The sequence below is a fragment of the Macaca mulatta genome, chromosome 5 (assembly GCF_049350105.2).
Source record: "Macaca mulatta isolate MMU2019108-1 chromosome 5, T2T-MMU8v2.0, whole genome shotgun sequence".
Taxonomy (NCBI): Eukaryota; Metazoa; Chordata; class Mammalia; order Primates; family Cercopithecidae; genus Macaca; species Macaca mulatta.
The window spans coordinates 158,893,657-158,913,112 of record NC_133410.1 but is presented as its reverse complement, the minus strand read 5'-3'; the positions used below and the strand labels follow the sequence as shown (position 1 = coordinate 158,913,112).

Below are 19,456 nucleotides of genomic sequence, written 5' to 3'. Positions count from 1 at the left end.
CTGTTTCCTTATAGATGGGAAATAGAGATAAGCTAATTGCCCAAAGTCAAACAACAGATAAGTGTCAGAGTCAGGATCAGCACTCTGAGCCATCTGACATGATAGGCTAAGTACTGAAGCAATAAGTTCTTTGCCACCTCCCCTCCCCTTTTAATCAGGGAGGCATGTGGGCTGCCAGGCAGGAACCACAGAAGGCAACTGTTAAGGAGACCAGTCTTTCTTGTACAGTGCACTCTTGTTCAGGCTGCATTCTTGCCCAGGCTGGAGTGCAGTGGTGCAATGATAGCTCACTGCAGCCTCAAACTCCTGGCTTCAAGCTAGTCTCCTACTTCAGCCTCCTAAATATCTGAGACTTGAGGCACACACCAGCACACCCAGTCAATTTACTTTTTGTAGAGACAGGGTCTTACTGTGCAGGCTGTTCTTGAACTCCTGGCCTCAAGCGATCCTCCTGTCTTGGTTTGGGATTACAAGTGTGAGCCACCATGCCCATCCTTACCAGCTGTTCTTCAAAAAGACTTAAAGTTGTCATTCATAAACTAGGTCCATAAGTTCATATATCATTAAATAGCAGTGTTGCTACCTCCTTCTTTATGACTACCTTTAGCCTTCAGGTTGCCATTTTATGATCTTTTTCTCAAGCTTGTTCTTGATGTTTAATCATAAATTAATTTCACTCTATCAAAAAAATTTGAGATGATGTTCTGAAAATGATCCTAGTCCCTACCTCACTTCCTTTTGACTCTAATTCTTATTCTTACTAATTTGAGGGTTTTCTTAATCTTTTTAGCCTGGGAGTTAAGAATACTGACTGCTGTGGGAGTGTCGAAGTAGCCTTTATCTACCCTTGCTTCCTTCTCCCCCCTCACCCATCATGTAGCATTTATTCATTCAGCCAATTTAGGGATCTAACAGTGAAGAAGATACATAAACTCCTGCTTTCATGGCTTTTGTATTTTACTGGGAAGAAACAGATATAAACAAGTAAACAAAATGCTTACAGATGTGATAGCACCTGGCATTTAGCAGTTTCCCATGATGGGTGGTTGGTGATGGAAATGGGCATCTGTGTGCTATGTGTGCACCAAGAGCCATAGTAGGAGAGTGCCTTGCAAAAGCACACATCTTTCAAAAAGAGCACACATACACATGTTCCTCATGTTTAGTTACTCCCTGGGTTAACCGTCTCATGCTTAGATGCAACATATGGCTTTTACTTTGTTATTTAGTTATTTAACTTCAAAGAGACTGTCAACAATAATGCTCTTCCTATGGCAAAATTAATATAGCATCAAGCCAGTTTCACAGGTGCTATGTTTCTTTTTTCCTCCTTTTTACTCCCCAGGATGAAATGGGACCTAGAATCAAAGAAGCAATCGTTTTTCTCTATACCTGTAAAAGATTAGCTTTTCATCATTGGGGATGATGCAAGCAGGAAAACCAAATGCAAGAAAACAGAGATGAAGCCAAAAAGGACAATTTCTGATTGTAATAGCTGGTTTCTGTTTCATATCACTGAACAAGATGAGAAAGTTTTGCAGAGTTTTATAGGAACAGCTTCCACGGTTCTAAACGATGACCTCACCCTCAATGCCCTTGCCAGGTGGTTAGCCCCACTGTGAAAACACGGGTTGATTTTCAACATGAAACAAGCCAGAGTATGGAATGATATTTTCAGGTGACAGTTGGGGTTCTATTGCCTGTAATTAGCACCTCTTAACACTCAGACTTGCCCCTGCCCTTTTCAGGCTATTGAAGCTCAAATCCGAAGTTTTGGACAGACTCCTTCTCAACTACTCATAGAGCCCCATCCTCCCAGAGGTTCTGCCATGCAAGTGGTAAGTGCCATTTTTACTCTCCTCATTTCTTGCCTCTCCTTCAGATCATGCTTGATATTCATAACAGTCTTTCATTGTGCTTGAGTTTCTCCACCACCTGTGGGTTTGTTTTTTTATACAATATTTGTTAACCTGCTAACAAGCAGCAGATGTTATTGCATTGTCTCCTGGAGTCTTTGAGAAGGTAAATATTGCTCCAGTGTATTTCATCAGTTGGTGTCTTGTGTTACAAAATTGGAAGGTCCATAATTGTCATGAATCCTCCCTGTAGGATAAAGGACTCCAGACATAGGGTTGATGACTTTTCTGGTTTGATCCTCTGAGTTTCTAGATTAGTTTTGCTGTTGTGTTTATTCTCTACATTCCAATATATTTTTCAGTTTGGGAATTTTAAAACAAATTCTAATACATAAGATACTGTTACTGAAGGTCAGGGACCACACTGGGGGGAAAATGATGGTTTGGTATAACAAACCACCAAAAACTTAGTGGCTTAAAACAATAATGTATTTTATTTCTCATGATTCTGAGGGTTAGATGAAAATCTTTTCCGCTCTTTTCACCTCAGCTCACTCACACACTTCTCCGGGGTGGGCTGATGTAGCCAGCTTCTCTTTCCATGTGGCCTTTCATCCTTAAGGAAGCTAGACCAGGTCACTCCCATGGTAGGAGCAGTCCCATGAGAATGGAGACAGAAGCGGCCAGACTTCTTGAGGCTCGCTTTTGAACTTACACATCATTTATGCCACATTTTATTGGTCAAAGCAAGTCAAAAGTCAGCCCAGAATCATGGGTAGGGAAATAGACTTGAGCTACAAAATAATGTGGCCATTTTACCTTTATAGTTCCCGAAATTTTAGGGGGAAAATTCTTCAATGAGAAAAAAATAAAAAAGGCACAGTAACAAATTGAAGTGCATGATTAACATAATTTTTAAGGAATAGACTATTGATATTGTTTTTCAATTGTCCCTCATAAAAAGAAGTTGCTCTTTGCTGTTTTAAATTAAGAATAGAGACTACAACGTCTGTTCCTGTAAATATAATGAACAATTATATAAAGTCAAATTCCATGTTGTGGCATAGAGATAGCAGAATTTTGATAAATACTGGGAAGGAAAGAGTAGCAGTGAAGAAAGTAAGAAATAGAGAGGAGGCCCTGCTACCTCTGGCTCTTTTTTCTTCTTTTTTTCCTTTCTCTTCCCACATCACCTTCTTCTGTGTCTTTTTTCCCTCAGTGCTCTTTGTCATTTTCCTTCTTCTTCCAAGACTTTTTGTCCTTCTTTATCTAGCAATATGAATTGGCCATCATAAGCTATATACATTTTAAAAATTGTTTGCATCACTCTTTCCCCTACATGTTTTTAAATCAGTAAAATCAGATTTAGATGAACATAAAAAGTGATTTTAGTGGGCAGAAGACTACACAGAGAGCGAACATTTAGCAAGAACAATGGAAGATAGTGCCATAAAAATAGTAAGAATGATTTATGTTTGTGTTTGGAATTAGCTTTAGTAATAGCTTGCCATTGAGACTGAGGCTGCATTGGTGCTGGCAAATGGAAGCACCTCCTCTGCTCCATTGACTTTCTGCCGGGGTCACTGCCCAGCCATCCTCCATGGCAGAGGCTTATTGGCTCATACAGGCAGAGCAGCTTTGCTATCCCGAGGGTGAGAAGTCTGGGAAGGCTCATGCTTATGTAAGGATGGGAAGCCGTCTTTTCTATTACCTTTATCCTCTGAACTGAATACCCGAACTCCTCTTCAGACTTGCACAAACTGTGTTTTTTGCTTGGTGCATATTGTGCATGGGGAAAAAAGGCATTTTAAAAAGAAAACAGAGTTGTTGATAAACGTATACTTAATCTGGAAAAACTGATTAAATCTGGCTAGCAATTTCCTACTTGTACCCCAGCCTTGGCTCACAGAGGAACCCAGTGTTAAAAGAGGTTTTGTTTCTCTTATCCATATTTTACCAGTTGCTCTGCTCATCTGCAGCTGCTGCCATCACTGCAGAGTAGCCCAGTAGGGTGGGGTGTGCTTTTCTTATTTCTGGTGCTTCTCATTCATACTTTTTAGCCAAGGCTATGATGAAACGCCCAAGAGAGTTTCCTGCTACTTGCCTGCATCAGGAGCTGTAGTCAGGATGGGGTGTGCAGGAGCAGGCTAGAGGGACAGATAGTTGTATGAAGGCAGTGGACAGTTTTGGACATGGTGTCTCCAGCTTGCTGTGGAAAGTGGCTTGTCCTTGCCATGTGGCTTAGAGTTGGCCCACCAGAGTCACTATGTAAACAAGACATTCTTCCTCCACATGAGAGATTTTTTTTGTGTTTTTTAAGAGCATAAACATTGGAATTATTCAATTTCAGCCTAATTATATTTACAGTATGAGCTGTTAAGCTCAGAAATATGTATGTACTTCCTTTCAGTGAGCCTTTATGATTATGTTGTACTCTGATTTTCTCTGAGTTTATAAATTGACTTTAGTAAATATTATTTAAAAACTACATAATTGAAAAATAAGACTTGGTACTTGGAAATGATGTTCATTTTCTTTTCCCAGGACTTCTTTAAAATTAGCTTATGGGATATTTTCCTTCATGTTGCTCCTTATTTCTCATTTTTACCTAATTTCACAGAATTCCTTAAAAACCATATAAAAGGTTCTTTGTGTGACAAAACTAGTGATACTACGGTTTTAAAAATCAAAGGCCACATGTTTATTAACTGTTTTTAGTAGTACTCAGATGGGCTCCCCCATCAACCATCAATGCACCCCACCACCCACACACACACACACACACACACACACACACACACACACACGAATAGAGCAGAAATTAAAGCCATCTCGTGCTGCGTTAAGTGCATGAGCCATAATATACACCAGGTGTAGTAATTAGCAGGCACACGAAGGCTGCCTATTTGTCTGGTTTTGCTGCTGTTGCTGTATCCCCTTGTGTTTTCACACCATCAGATAGTTGGATTTAATTGAGGCCACATCAGATGAGGCATTACTGACACCTTTAATTGAATGAGCATCCAGGGAGGATTAACTCATAATATTGATTGGCTTTTAGCCACTTGCTCAGAAGGGTGTCCGGGTAGCTTATTAGTTGCCTTTATTTACACCTTTATGCAAAGAGTGCAAATAGGAATTCTTAGTGCAATATGTTTTTCTAAGTACTCTTAATAACTTTTTTAAAAGGACTGATAATAAAAATGCAAATGTATTTAATTTTTTATTACCAGTTCTGAATAAATATGTGTTAAATATATGTGCCTCCACATTTACATATACCTGGTGTTTTGAAATATGGCAGAAGGAAAGCAGCCAGAAGCATTTCATCAAAGTGTTTCAATTCTGAATGATACTAATCAGCTATTAGAAAACAGACATGGTAGGAGAGAATTGCTGAAAATGTACAGTGCAATTACTGTATGATAGCACACCACCACAAAGTATAAATAAAACCAATAAATCAGAGCAGTGTTATATATGTCTTGGATATGACATATGGGTTGTAAGAATGTTCCAAATCCTTAGTAGTCTTCAAGATTTATTTGGTTGCTGGTTATTAGAACAGTGTTTCATTTAACATTTTCAATTACTCTCTGTTTTTCAAAGGAGAAATCAAAAAAGTCTTGAGCTTTAGTTTTGTTTGTTTTTTAACCAACAGGGAAGAGGAACACCTGGGTATTTCTCTTTATTCCTAGCTACAGCAGAAAGCAGTAGCATTTGCATTACAATAGGCAGTGTTTGTGATTTGGTACACTATATAAATATATTGTTTTTATAAGTACATTTAATTATGCATTGCTTTCAAACACCTTTATAATTAAGTTTGTATATTATGTTCATAAGTTATTTCTCTACTGTAATAATATATGCATGTAGTCTAACTATTGTTTATAAACGTATTTGTTTTCCTTATCTCTTTATAGTTGTCAAAATCTTCCTGCTAACTCAACACAACTTTTGATGATCTTTGGAAACTACCTTGGCTTGCTTTTATGCCTATTGTCCATTCTTACTGTTTTTTTAGTGCTAAAAGATCATTATGTGACACATGATAGCAACCAGAATGCTTTAATGCAATCCCCAGCACTTTGCCTATGTAGAATCTAAATCAAATCATTCTTTTAGTTTTTCATGGCAGTGGGGAGGGAAAGGGAGCTCATAAAATTTATAAATTTTAAAGTGTTTCTGTTAATGTATTCTGCTTCAATCCCCCAAAATTCCAACTAATGACATACATGAATAACAGTCAGATCATGACTGCTATTTCTACAAGCCTTTCTGCTCACTGTGCTTCCACTTACAACTCGTGTTAATATGGTCTTCCTCTTCTTTTCCTGTACCCCCTCTCTTTCTTGTCTTTCTTTGTCTTTTCCTTCTTGTATATTTGGGTCTTGTCATGCCCACTCAACAGTATCTCCTCCTGCAGAGTCCATTGATGTTCACAGACAAAGCCCAGCAGGATGTTATCATGGTCCTCAAGTTTCCCTCCAACTCCCCTGTTACTCACGTGGCAGCCAACACCCAGCCTGGTTTGGCAACTCCTGCTGTGATCACAGTTACTGCTAACAGGTTATTTGCCGTGAACAAATGGCACAACCTTCCTGGTAAGTAAAGAAATACCATTATAAGGCATGGTAACTGCTGAACATTGTATGATACCCACTTAAATATATCATATCTCAACATTTAAGCTTTTAATTTTCAAGCATTAGTCTGAATCAAATTGTTTAATAGTTTGAAAGCCTTAAAAAAGCCCATGTGAGGCATATAATACAAATGTTAAAAACATAAACTATTTTTTAGCTTCTGGTGGTTTTATCTTTATCCTTGGAGATAAATATTGTTTCTAATATTTTAATATAATGATATTCTATATTGTGTCCATAAACAGTATATATTCATTTATCAAATGTTTCTCTTTTTTATTGATTCATTTTACTCAATAAACACTTGGGTGTTTACAAATTTTTGTTTTTAGAGACAAGGCCATGCTCTGTCACTCAGGCTGTAGTGCAGTGGTGTGATCATAGCTCACTGTAGCCTTGAACTCCTGGGCACAAGCGATCCTCCTGCCTCAGCCTCCTGATTAGCTAGGACTACAGGCACGTAGCTCCATGCCTGGCTAATTTTTTTTAACTTTTGATAGAGATGGGCTTGCTCTGTTGCTCAGGCTGGTCTTGAACTCCTGGCCTCAAGCAGTCCTCCTGCCTCAGCCTCTTAAAGTGTTGGGATTACAGGCGTGAGCCACTATGTCCAGCCACAGTAAACACTTACGATTGTCTATTATGTGCCAGAAACTGTATCTTTTTGTGCTTGGCATAGTAGTATTGCTAGTATTTGTTGAGGATAATAGAAAACAAACAAACAAGCAAAAAGAACACTTAAATTACATAGCCAAAATACTGCGTATCTGTAAGTACCTTATGTTCTTCCATTAAATGCTCAACACAGTCATGCTCAACTGAAATAGCCATTAGAATCATAAACAGTACAGATTTAAAGAGGCATGAAAGTTTATCTACTCCAGCCATGTTTGCCAGTGAGGACACTGAGCCCAGGGAGCTCGCCTTATTCTGCATCAAATATGCCCAGTCGGTGGCAGAGTTTGAGCCCTGGTTTTCTCACTCAGATTTTATGACCACTCCTCTGTAATGCATTCTCTCTCCTTAGAGCAGGAAAGTTGGGACCTGGATTTAGCACTGTTCTTTTTGGCCACCAGTTAGAATTTTTTTTTTTAAGAAGGAAAATCTTTTAAAGTTCTGGAGATTATAGACTTTTTCCCCAAGCCGTTGTTTTAGGTAGGCAAATTTAAGATACATTTTAATAGTTCATGAAATTGTCATTAAATCTCTTAAAGTGTGCATAAAGCACTGCTCGTTAGAATACCTGAAATGGTTGCAAAAATACAAGTTCTTGAACAAGGACCTCGTGCCAAATTGAATGCAGCACCTTTCACAAGGGAACAGAATTGACATTCAAACAAAAACTTGGTACATTGACTAAGCTCAATAAGGTATACCTACCACAAAGAATCCATAGTTGGTATTAGAATTGATTAAATATAGCCATTTTCCTGGGTATATTGAAAATGAAACAATGAAAATAAATGCCAATATTTGCCTACAAAATAGATTTCAGAAAAGGTAGAGACAGTAAAAATGGAGGCAGATATTTAATGTCTCTATTATTATGTCCTTTTATTCTTTTTTCTTTAAGTGAACTTCTCTTACAGAAGTAAATATTTATGAAAATAACATACTTTGGGACTAAATATTATAATTTATTTAAGAAACATGATTTTTTGGTTTCTCTAAACACTCTTTTTAGAAGAAAAATGTGCTGGTGATATGTTCTGTCAAATACACTAGAGGATTTACCTACTCTGTGCAGTTACCCTTAGAGGTTTGCACCAGCATGTGTGACTTCAGGGCCACCACTGATGGTGCTTATACTGGGTGGCTGTTTGTGGCAGCCCTGAGAGCTTCTTCAGTTTAAACAGAGTGACATCACATGTGAGGAGGGGCAAACCTTTCAACTGCTGGAAAGCCCTGACTGTACTCTGCCCCCATCTTTACTTTAGCCTAGGAAGAGCTGGCTCAATGGCAACTGAGCTGGCTCAACCACAGGGCTTCTTGGTTTCCAGCTGATTTCAAGTTTTAGCACTGATAACCCTAAGCATTTAAGACCCTAAGCACTGATGACTAAGCTTCCGGCTTCCGCCTTTCCAGCAAGCTGGTGTCCCTCACTAACAAGCTTGCTTCCCTTAATACCTAGTGGTCAGGTATTACCTTCCTCACTTCCAATTTTTCTATAAATAAATATGTAAAGTGATTTAGGGGTAGAGTCCCACTGCTGGAGTACCACTTAGGATGCATCCAGCTGTTCCCCCAGCCCTAGCTCACCTTCCTGTAAGATAGCTAGGGGCATTGCAAGGTTCTGCAGAATCTTGCCTATATTTCTGCTCAGTGAGCTTTCATTGTGTCTGTAACTGTGTCGTTAGAGATGTTTGTCTTCACTCTTTCCATACATACTGCCTTTACAATATGACACAGCAACTCTTCAACAGAAAAATACAAAAAATGATAACATATGGGAATACACCACAGGCAGTTATCTTTCCAGAATGTGATCTCCAATTTGAGCTGCACCTACAACTAAGAATATTAAGCATTTATTATATTAAGTCTGTGCTTCATTTTAGGTATGTTTACATAAATCTAACCTTTCATTCTATCTCTTGCTACCTTTACCTGTCACTATGCCTTGATTTAAAACAAACATCAAAAATCCCTGACGGTTTTTCTTTGGTAAATATCAAATTCATATTACTATATAAATATATATATATATTTTTTTAAATTTTAGGTTCTGTTTCTTTTCTGAGGATCTGTGATTTCCATAGCTCATTCATTAGACAGCTGGTTCCCCTCAGTTCTTTGAGTAGTGTCTGATTTAGAAAATAATCTTTAACCTCCCTTCTCATTCAGAGGACCTTGAAAACCTCCAAAAAAGAGGACAACACCAGCAAATGTTTATAGAGCATTTTCTAGTTTCTAAGATTTTCCTTCTTCTTAAAAAAAAAAAATTCTAACTGGTGGCCAAAAAGAACAGTGCTGAATCCAGGTCCCAACTTTCCTGCTCTAATGAAAGAGGGGAGAGGTGGTCATAAAATCTGAGTGAGAAAAGCAGGGCTCAAACTCTGCCACTGACTGGGCATATTTGATGCAGAATAAGGCGAGCTCCCTGGGCTCAGTGTCCTCACTGGCAAACATGGCTAGAGGAGATAAACTTTCATGCCTCTTCAAGTAGTGTTTTAATCATTGTATGTATATTAACTCAATCTCCTTAACAACCTGAAGATGTAGGTTCTGTACTTAGGTTGAAACCATATGAAATTGCATTTTTTAGTAGGTCAAAACAGTCAGGTATTGGCAATTTCATATGGTTCAATCTAACCCATCTAACCTATTTTATAGATCAGGAAATTGAAACATAGAGATTACATAACTTGACCAAAGTCATACAGCCAATCAGTGGCAGAAGTGGGATTTGAGGAATGACCAAACCGCCTTAAACCCATTTCACTGACAGTTTGGTTTTAATGTTTCTAAAATCTCAGATTATCAGAGAAGTAGAGAAAAATTCTAAAGGTAGTAGTTTTGATAGACACTGGTATTGCTGGAAGTAAGTGGCACTATTGGGTAGACCAGAGGCTGTGGTGCATTTTTCCTGGTCCTCCCTTGTGAGTATCCTGTGATTTCTTTGCCAGCATAGCCAGTAATCAGCAAAGACAAATACCTTTTGGGTTTGTTTTTTTTTTAAAGAGTCATTGTGGTTTCTTTTCTTCAACTACTTTGGTTTCTTATACATACTGTAATTTCTAGTGCCAATACTGTACTTAGGTATTTTATCAGTATTAATGACCTTCCAAACATTCTTAAAAAGTTGGTATTTACTAACTGGAGAAACTATAACAGAGTAAGTTTAAAATAATCTAATGAACTTATTGAAATGTACCCCATACTTATTTTCAGCACCTCCAAGACAGATAGATTTCCTAAAATCTGATGGTAAGGCAGGAATAATACAGGGTAATCACAGGAGAATAGAAAATTCCAGGTAGCAGTTTCTTGACTATCAAAAGGAAACTGTTGAAATAGCTGCAGAAGCTAGGAGGTGAGAAGACCCTGAAAAACCAGGGTGCAGGACACGCTGGCTGAGACTGTCTGGACCCAACATGGTGCTGAATTTGATCTAGGTTTCACACAGGACCTCATTATATGCTCATTAACATACAAATCACACACGCACCAGTGCCATGACAGTTCCAGGGCACTCATATTTGGTGTAAAAACGGATGGCACCACAGTTCTGAGAAATCGCCACCTTTTTCCGGGAATCTTCATGAACATTCCACCCCTTGGTTAAGAAACCCATAAAGACAGGAACCCCAACGCTCCTTGTCCACAGCTGTCTTTTGAGAACACCCACACTCCCCTTTTGAGTGTGTACTTTTTGCTTTGCAATAAATCTCCATACTTTCACTATTTTCTGACTTGTCCTTGAGTTTCTTCTCACCACAGTGTCAAGAACCTGGTCACCAGCCAGGGTTGAGGTCCCACTGGTGTTTGGGGACCTCCCTTAACCTACCGGTATCAGTGGCATTAAGCAGAGCTCTAATACCAACCAAGCAATAATGTGAATGCTTGTGAGTCTATAAAAAGTAGATACTGAGCAGGGCAAATGGCTGAGTCGTTTGGGGAAAATAGTTTGGAAAAGGGCCCAGAATTTAACTATCAGAACTATGAAGCTGAAAAGATTATCTATTCTGAACCCTGTTTTAGAGTTTATGATTTGCACAAGGTTGCATCAGGTAGTTTCTGATTCCTAACATACTTCCTCTCTACCGAAAGTCCTTCTGCCTTTCACAGGGAAACAGCCTGCAAAACCTCTCTTCAATTATAAAATAAATATGCCTGAATCTTTAAAACCATTTTGAGAATTGAACAAAGTATTCTTAGGATAGATTGATTTTTGTTATTCATCTCCTTCTCAGAGTATTTTTAAATTGAAACCATGGAAATATTAAATATTAATAAAACTTCTTTTTAAACCCTCAATCCAATCTTTAAGAAAATATTTCAGCCAAATGCATTTAACTAAAACATTTATCTGCGGATAGCTTTCTTTATTTTTATTCAAACTTTCAATTGATTGATTTTAAGTGATGGATGAAACACTAAATGTTCCCTGACTTAGAGCTTTCCCTTTCTCCATCATAAATTGACATTTTTGTGGATCCTTTGTGCTGCAGCATTCAAAACTGCCTTTTTAAGAAATAACAAAAAAAATAGTACTTGCTACAGTCAGCAGATGGTTGTCACATTTTGTTTTCAGTGCGCTTTACCACTTAATTTTGTTTTGTTGCAGCATCAGAGGTTGCCAGTCAAGCATCTGCTATAGCTTATGGCCTAGGACTGGAGCCACTGCTGATGGCACATGTTCAGAGCGGCACTAATCTAAAATAAATGTTTAATAAGCTAGCCACAAAAGCACCTGGATTTTTGTTCTTTAAATTTCACAAAACTGCATGAAAGATTTAGAGGTTGGAAACAATTCTACATAAGGTTTGACTTACGCATTTTTATGTAGTTTAGTATATAAAAAATAATGCCTTTTTTCTTTATCTTTTGTGAATTCCAGCTCATCAAGGTGCTGTACAAGACCAGCCATACCAGCTGCCAGTGGAAATCGATCCTCTCATAGGTCTGTCACTTCCTTCTCTCTTTGCGATTCATTAAGCTCTGTATGGTGGCCCTGAAGTGTAGATTACAGTTGTTTTTCACTTGCTGGTTGCTGGGAATGGAATTTTCCTGATAAACCATTTGCATGCAAATTGGAATGCAATGAGCTGTGGCTATGCTGGTATTTCATCAACTCCCCCTCGTTGGTTTGCCTAATTTGAACAGGCCTAGGACGCGTGTCACTGAAAATTAATATGGATGCTGTAATAATGTGTGATTGAGAATGCGCATGAAGTACTGTCAGGATAATATTGGATCTTTTCATCACTCAGACTTGTTGATGAGCAGGAGCGAGGCACGTTATGATGAATTGGTGCCCCGGTAATGTGATGGAGCTCCTTTGCTGGGAAAATTTTCATAATAACAGTGGGGTTCTTAGCAGCACTGTGTTATGAAAAATAAAACTGTAGTGCCAGGGTTTCATCATTAAAGGAGATCAATCCTTTCTTCCTAGACCCTCTGTTCAGTCTGAGGGGATTAATGTGCAATTGCAGAGCAGTTTCAAAGTGGAAATATATTGCCCAGCCAATGGTAGTGTTAAGATATTTGTATTCATTTTCCTAGGGTCCTACAGCCCAATAAATTGCCATTGGAGGTTAAATTTGTTCAGGGGAGAAAAAAATAGGGAGGCGACCAGAAAGAGCCATTGGGATGAAATGAGCATCTGCAGCAGATGACTTAGAATATTTAATTGCTGTTATGCTTTTTGAGTAGATTAGTTGAAATCTCTAGTTTAGTATTTTTCATCCTTACGTGTGGGGATTTCAAATGTGGCATCACTAAGAATGTTAAGCCTCGATTTTAAAGATGTTATTTAATAACTTTAGAATAAAAACTTACTTGCCTACCTGTGGGGTAATGCTATTGGCATAGATATTTGGCTTGTAATTTTGTCAAATTTTCCAGGTACAAATAAATTTGTTAGAATTTTAATGTTTTTAAAGAAAGCATATGAATGAGCAGGTTTATTATTTTATAATCCAAGATGTTCCCTATATATAGTTACGATTTTTGTCTTTAAAAGCCATTGTTTCAATGGAGAGCTAAATGGCTACCATTAGCAGATAGACTATCAGGATGAATAAAAATAACCTTAAGCTCTAAACCAATTCATTTATCATTTCCCCAAGTACAAACAGAAATCTAATATGTAATTATCTATATGAAGGATAAATACCACTCTGGTTCTTAAATCTTGTTTTGTTTTGAGTAGATATGATTTGCCATATATTAAAAAAACTAAAATGCTCACTTGGGTAGTTTAAAAGTCAGGAAAATAATAAAGCCCATTTGCTGAGTCATTTAAAGCATTATTTCTGAATTTTAGACCCATCATTTTCTTTGCACCTTGACAACGAATGTCCTACGCTATCAAGTCTAATTAAATGAATTCAGCAATTGTTGTAACCCTTTAGGGTAAGCATGGGTAAACTTTTTCAGTAAAGGGCCAGAGAGTAAATATTTTAGGTTGAGTCCCTCTAATCTACAAATCCCAAGCCCCAAATACTCCAAACTCTGAAACTTTTTTAAGACCAACATGACACCACAAGTGGAAAATTCCACACCTGACCTTACGTGACAGGTCACATTCAAAACACAGTCCAACCTTTATGTCAGGCACAAAATTATTTAAAATATTATATAAAATTACCTTCAGGCCATATATATCTCTCTCATATATATATCTCATGTATATCTATATACATTATATATATATCTCATATATATATATATCAGGTCCATATGAAACACAAATTAATTTTGTGTTTAGACTTGCCTGTCATCCCCAAGATATCTCAATATATGAAAATATTCCAAAATCTGAAAAAAAAAAATAATCTGAAATCTAAAACACTTCCGGTCCCAAGTGTTTTAGATAAGGGAAACTCAAGCTATTCTTAACTCTACCAGTATAGCACAAAAGCCACCATAAATAAAATACAAATGAATAAACATAGCTCTTTTCTAATAAAACTACATATACAAAACCAGTCAGGGGCAGGATTCAGCCTTTGGCCCCAGTTTTGCTGTCCCTGCCCTAGATCAACAGTCAACAGACTTTACACTTCTACCTGCTGAAAGAATTCTTTAACACCATGTATCCTCCAAAATCAATGTGCAAAAATCACAAGCATTCTTATACACCAATAACAAACAGAGAGCCAAATCATGAGTGAACTCCCATTCACAATTGCTTCAAAGAGAATAAAATACCTAGGAATCCAACTTACAAGGGATGTGAAGGACCTCTTCAAGGAGAACTACAAACCACTGCTCAGTGAAATAAAAGAGGACACAAACAAATGGAAGAACATTCCATGTTCATGGATAGGAAAAAATCAATATCGTGAAAATGGCCATACTGCCCAAGGTAATTTATAGATTCAATGCCATCCCCATCAAACTACCAATGACTTTCTTCACAGAATTGGAAAAAACTACTTTAAAGTTCATATGAAACCAAAAAAGAGCCCGCATTGCCAAGACAATCGTAAGCCAAAAGAACAAAGCTGGAGGCATCATGCTACCTGACTTTGAACTATACTATAAGGCTACAGTAACCAAAACAGCATGGTACTGGTACCAAAACAGAGATATAGACCAATGGAACAGAACAGAGGCCTCAGAAATAATACTACACATCTACAACCATCTGATCTTTGACAAACCTGACAAAAACAAGAAATGTTAGACCTAAAACCATAAAACCCTAGAAGAAAACCTAGGCAATACAATTCAGGACATAGGTATGGGCAAGGACTCCATGTCTAAAACACCAAAAGCAATGGCATCAAAAGCCAAAACTGACAAATGGGATCTAATTAAACTAAAGAGTTTCTGCACAGCAAAAGAAACTACATCAGCGTGAACAGGCAACCTACAAAAATGGGAGAAAATTTTTACAATCTACTTATCTGAAAAGGGCTAATATCTAGAATCTACAAAGAACTCAAATAAATTTACAAGAAAAAACCCCATCAAAAAGTGGGTGAAGGATATGAACAGACACTTCTCAAAAGAAGACATTTATGCAGCCAATAGACACATGAAAAAATGCTCATCATCACTGGCCATCAGAGAAATGCAAATCAAAACCACAATGAGATACCATCTCACACCAGTTAGAATGGCGATCATTAAAAAGTCAGGAAACAACAGGTGCTGGAGAGGCTGTGGAGAAATAGGAACACTTTTACACTGTTGGTGGGACTGTAAACTAGTTCAACCATTGTGGAAAACAGTGTGGCGATTCCTCAAGGATCTAGAACTAGAAATACCATTTGACCCAGTGATCCCATTACTTGGTATATACCCAATGGATTATAAATCATGCTACAATAAAGACACATGAATTGATACTCAGTAAACAAGATTTTATAATGTTATAAGTAAACAAAATTTTAATATGTACAGTATAATCTAAATATCAGAGTGAATTGATACTCAGTATTTTCTGTTTCTAAAAAATACATTGAAAACCCATTAACATATGGAAATTTCACATTGTTACTTTTTTATCTTGAATTTTATGTTTTCATTTTACTTCCCCCACATAATTTTATGTTAACTTTAAAAAAATTGATTACCCCATTTTGCTTTTCAGCCATAAAAATGTGTTTGCAAACTTAAGCATATGTATTCGATTTAAATTTTAAAATTTCTTATGACCATAAGGCTCAACTTTTAAAATAAACTTATCTGTATCAAGTGATTATTACAAATATTAATGTATTATAATTATAAAGTTTAATAAATGTTTATTTATATAAAATGAACATTTATTGAAAATTCATCATCATCAAGTCTGTCTGTCTTGTTTTTATAACTGGAACGTCTGAGCAGTATTACTCACTTAAGAAAATAGACGGAAAAGAGCTTTGTTTCAACTGTACCACTCAAATCTTTGAACTCTTTCTGCGTTAGTGGCAATTCATATAGTGATCTATCACTAAGAGTTATTTTTATGGTTTATTATTATCTATAATTTTAACAGTCTATCTTTAAAACTTATTTTTAATGATCTACCAATTGGCAGCATGATTGGATCCTCATTCCATTTTATTGAAAGTAGTAAATTGGAAACCACCTGACTTGCAGAATGATTTGATACTTACACATTCACTTTTCAGTATCACCTCAGTATTTTGAATTGTCCTTTTATTGAGGACAAGAAATTAAACTCTGGGGTACAGCACATAGTAAGATTCTGTGTGGAAGGGAAATATGTCTTTATTTTATCTAGTAGAAGAAGGGCATGAGAAAGAAGAGGTAAGAAAGGAAAACTCACAGGAGAGTTCTCAGGCAAATCAATTTCAAGCAGTAGAATATATTAAAGTTGAGGAATTAGAAACTTACTGGTTTTAACTTCTGAACCTGTGTATCCCTTAGGAAGTGTTATACCTCCAGGGGTATGCATATCCTAGTTTGAAGACTGCTTATCTAGATAAATATACCTTAGCTGGATGGGGGACTTGGCAATGTTAAATTACAAGTAAGCACTTGCTTAGAAAATAGTTCATGTGTGTGCTGAGGGGGCATCAGCCTTTGCCCATGGGTACTTTGTAGTCACTCAATTCAAAATTATGTACGTGCCCAAATCTGTTGAGGTCCTCCCAAGAGATCACCCCAATCCCCCAAGAAAGTTCAGCAAAAGTTTCTATCATAAGAACAAAAGTCATATAAATACTGACAAGAATAAACATGTTTACAGCTCTCATGTGGAATAAAGTACTGCAGTAACCAGTGCAGAAAGTACCACATACCTTGTTTTCATTGCTAGATTTCTTGGAATTTAAAAAAAAAAAAATTGTGTCACAAAACTTCATTGCAATGGGATACCTGATTGCAGTTGGTGGACACTGTCTCTCTACAATAACACTGATATCTATAAAAGCTTTTGTCATCTGCCAGCAACTTCCCTTTGTTAGGAGAGGGAAACAATGATTCCCAACTAGGATTCTGCCCTTTTTACTACTGCTGTCGCTTTCTAGCCCATTAATCCTCCAAAAGCATATGAAGACTCCATTATCAAACAGTTATCCAATAATCTTAAATGGTTGTGTCCACAGACATTAGCAGAATTTCTGCAGTGTTGCACATGTATGTGTACATGTGTGCCATTTTGTGTGTGCCATGAGGGCAGCAGATCCATCAGTCCTCTGTGTCCCCAGTGGTTCTCAGCACAGCACTGGAGAGTATTTTGAACACTTTTTTTTTCTTCTGTTTTACTTTCTGAGCTTTCTATTAAACTACCCACATTAACATAGTTATTACATACAATGAATAGAATATAAATATTTTTCTATGATTTTTCAAAAAAATGAAAATTATGGTGAAAAGCTTAATAATCAGATGCAGAAGTTTGTTTGTTTTGATTTCTGGTACAATCAAATTTCTTTAGCAGCATAAGAATCCTTATTTGTACTGGAGAGATGATGGTAAAATAACCCTTAGATCACTAGAAACAAAGCTTTCTATTTGGTTGGCCTCAATGCCAAAAAAGGCATCTCAGTGAAGATTCCGTTTCTGATAATGGCACACTCGATGGTATATTTCTGGACGATTATTACTCTTCCCATGTGCTCGGTGTTGCTCTATGTCTGACCTTTTTCTTTGTGACAAACCCCATCTCAGGTGCTCTGTAGCACTTTGAAAACACACTGCCAAGGCTGTCTTGTTTTATTGCTTAAATAAGGAGTAAGAAAGTGGCAGTCTGCTGTGCTTTGACTTTTTCAATTACAGGAATCTTTAATAAACAGTCATTCTACCCTTTCCTTACATGCAAGTGCAGTTGTAAACAGGGGAAATGGGAGTTCCCATCTAGTCAAATTAAAGACCCGTTAAAGCCAAAGTAGTACAAGATGCTACAATATTTCAAATATATGACATTTAAATCCTAATATCTCTTCCTTGTGACAAAATGTTAAAAGTAATAGATTGTCACAACATGAACCATTCTCATGACAATAAATGTAATGAGATTGTCAGGAACACAAACCTAACTGTGATGCAATCTGGAGATTGTAATCTACTTTGGTTCTGCCCAAGAGCTAGAAAGCATGTTCTGTGAATTGTGTTCTATTTTTAAATTGTTGTATGTTATTCTCTCTTTCCTCTAAGCAAAACTTTTTAACTGAGATATTGAATTTAGCTACCCACATTTTTCCAGCAATTGGATATGTTTTCCTACTTGGTTTTTCAATTATTATACTTAAAATTAAGGATCAAGTACTCTTAACTGGGAATGTGTCTCCTCTTCTCCCTCACTATAGGATTTCTTTGCCCATGTAGGTTTAATAGTTGTTTTTCCTCCCTATTCTTACAGCCAGCAATACAGGAATGCACAGGAGGCAAATCACTGACCTTTTAGACCAAAGTATTCAAGTGCATTCCCAGTGCTTTGTCATCACTTCAGACAACCGCTATATTCTCGTCTGTGGCTTCTGGGATAAGAGTTTCAGAGTCTATTCTACAGACACAGGTAATTTTCATTTTATCAATGAACTAAAGTTTATTATAAGTAGCATTGAGAGGCTTAGGATGCATTCTCATCTGCTTCCTTCCAAAAATTACAAAATCCTAAAATTTACAAAATAAGGAAAAGAGGGCATTATTTTCCCTCTTCAAATAATAATCTACTATATATAGTCCACTATTAAATTTGCTTCAGCCTGTTTGTAAGAGACAGTTTTTTATAGTAGGTTTGTGACCCAAGTTCATGCTTACAGAATAAATGATTCATTTTGAAGGCAAATCCTGGTATGTAAATACCATGCATGAGTATATGCATAATCTTATGGCAAGTGCACATACATGGAAGTGTATTTTCTCACTTTTGTATTATTTAAAGGATTTTCTTTTTCTTACTTGAAAGACTCATTAAGTCTAACTCTTGGCAGTAGATATCTTGCCTCCACCCAATTCTGGATAGAATCTTGCTGAAATCTACACCGTCATGAAGAAAAGTAGCTGACTATTGATTTTATGTGTGACAGGAGCTCTTGTTAAAAGATAAAAATTTTAAGTCTATGTATTCATTTACATGCATCTCCCTAAGGGACAAACCAAGCTGAGCTCAGTGTTACGATAGGAGATGTGGCTGAGTAAATGTTTATAAATGTTTGCATATAAGAAATTGAGAAACATTGAGAAATTTAATGGTGTCCCTTAAAATATTTTAGAAATTGTTAGAGGATGAAATAAAGTTATAGTAAATATATAGTTTAATATTTAAAATAATGAAAATGAGATAGTAATTCATTAGAGCTAATTGATACACAGTCGTGTTTCTTA

At 36.9% G+C, this 19,456-nt stretch overlaps 1 protein-coding gene across 6 annotated transcripts in view; it reads left to right on the top strand.

Annotated features, from left to right (window-relative positions):
- The window catches only part of LRBA (LPS responsive beige-like anchor protein), a 766,998-nt gene that overhangs the window by 704,703 nt on the left and 42,839 nt on the right, over positions 1 to 19,456 (top strand). For 4 of the 6 annotated variants that reach the window (XM_028848808.2, XM_028848807.2, XM_078002321.1 and 1 more), the window contains 4 exons: positions 1,749 to 1,838; positions 6,271 to 6,463; positions 12,063 to 12,125; positions 18,489 to 18,644. In XM_028848808.2, coding sequence (XP_028704641.1) covers positions 1,749 to 1,838; positions 6,271 to 6,463; positions 12,063 to 12,125; positions 18,489 to 18,644 — 502 coding nt within the window. The remainder of the gene's footprint in view (positions 1 to 1,748; positions 1,839 to 6,270; positions 6,464 to 12,062; positions 12,126 to 18,488; positions 18,645 to 19,456) is intronic. The other 2 variants (XM_028848811.2, XM_078002320.1) reach the window with 1 other exon arrangement.